This window comes from Myotis brandtii, unplaced genomic scaffold (genome assembly GCF_000412655.1).
Source record: "Myotis brandtii unplaced genomic scaffold, ASM41265v1 scaffold4811, whole genome shotgun sequence".
In the NCBI taxonomy this organism is placed as follows: domain Eukaryota; kingdom Metazoa; phylum Chordata; class Mammalia; order Chiroptera; family Vespertilionidae; genus Myotis; species Myotis brandtii.
In genome coordinates this window covers 1305-2018 of record NW_005368387.1, presented here as the reverse complement: position 1 = coordinate 2018, position 714 = coordinate 1305, and the positions used below count along the sequence as shown (strand labels likewise).

At 61.6% G+C, this 714-nt stretch overlaps 1 gene segment (V, D, J or C); it reads left to right on the top strand.

Annotated features, from left to right (window-relative positions):
* The window catches only part of LOC102249655, a 31190-nt gene extending 30743 nt beyond the window's left edge, over positions 1-447 (top strand). The window contains 1 exon segment of the V gene segment in view: positions 53-447. Coding sequence covers positions 53-432 — 380 coding nt within the window.
* The last annotated feature ends 267 nt before the right edge of the window (positions 448-714 follow it).

Below are 714 nucleotides of genomic sequence, written 5' to 3'. Positions count from 1 at the left end.
CCTCTTGTCTCTAGACCCAGACTCACCATCTCTGTGTCTCCCCCTCTTGCAGGATCCTGGGCCCAGTCTGTGCTGACTCAGCCATCCTCAGTGTCGGGGTCCCCGGGCGAGAGGGTCACCATCTCCTGCAAGGGAAGCAGCTCCAACATTGGGGGTGGTTACGATGTGCACTGGTACCAGCAGCTCCCAGGAAAGGCCCCCAAACTCATCATCTATGATAACAGCAAACGACCCTCAGGGGTCCCTGACCGATTCTCTGGCTCCAAGTCTGGCAGCTCAGGCTCCCTGACCATCACGGGGCTGCAGGCTGAGGACGAGGCCGACTATTTCTGCCAGTCCTATGACAGCAGTCTCGGTGCTCGCACAGTGCTGCAGGCCTGTGGGGAAGTGAGACAAAAACCCGTTCTCCCGCTGCAGTGGGGCCTGGGGTAGCCCCATCCTCTGATGAGACGGCTGTGCCTTTGCTGGTGGCCCGAAACCGGGTCTGAGGCCCCCCCAGGGAACTGTGTCAGCAAATCCTGTCCTCACCCTTTGAACCTGCACATCAAGCCCGCCCTTGGCAGCAGCACACTTTGTGCGCATTTCAGCCTGAGCAGACCTGCCTGGGCATCAGGGGACAGCTGCCCTGGGCGGCCAGGACGGGCAGGGCAGACCCAGGGCCCCGAGTCCAGCTGTGCCAGTGTCAGAGCCCCTCAGGAAGGACCCATGTGTGTG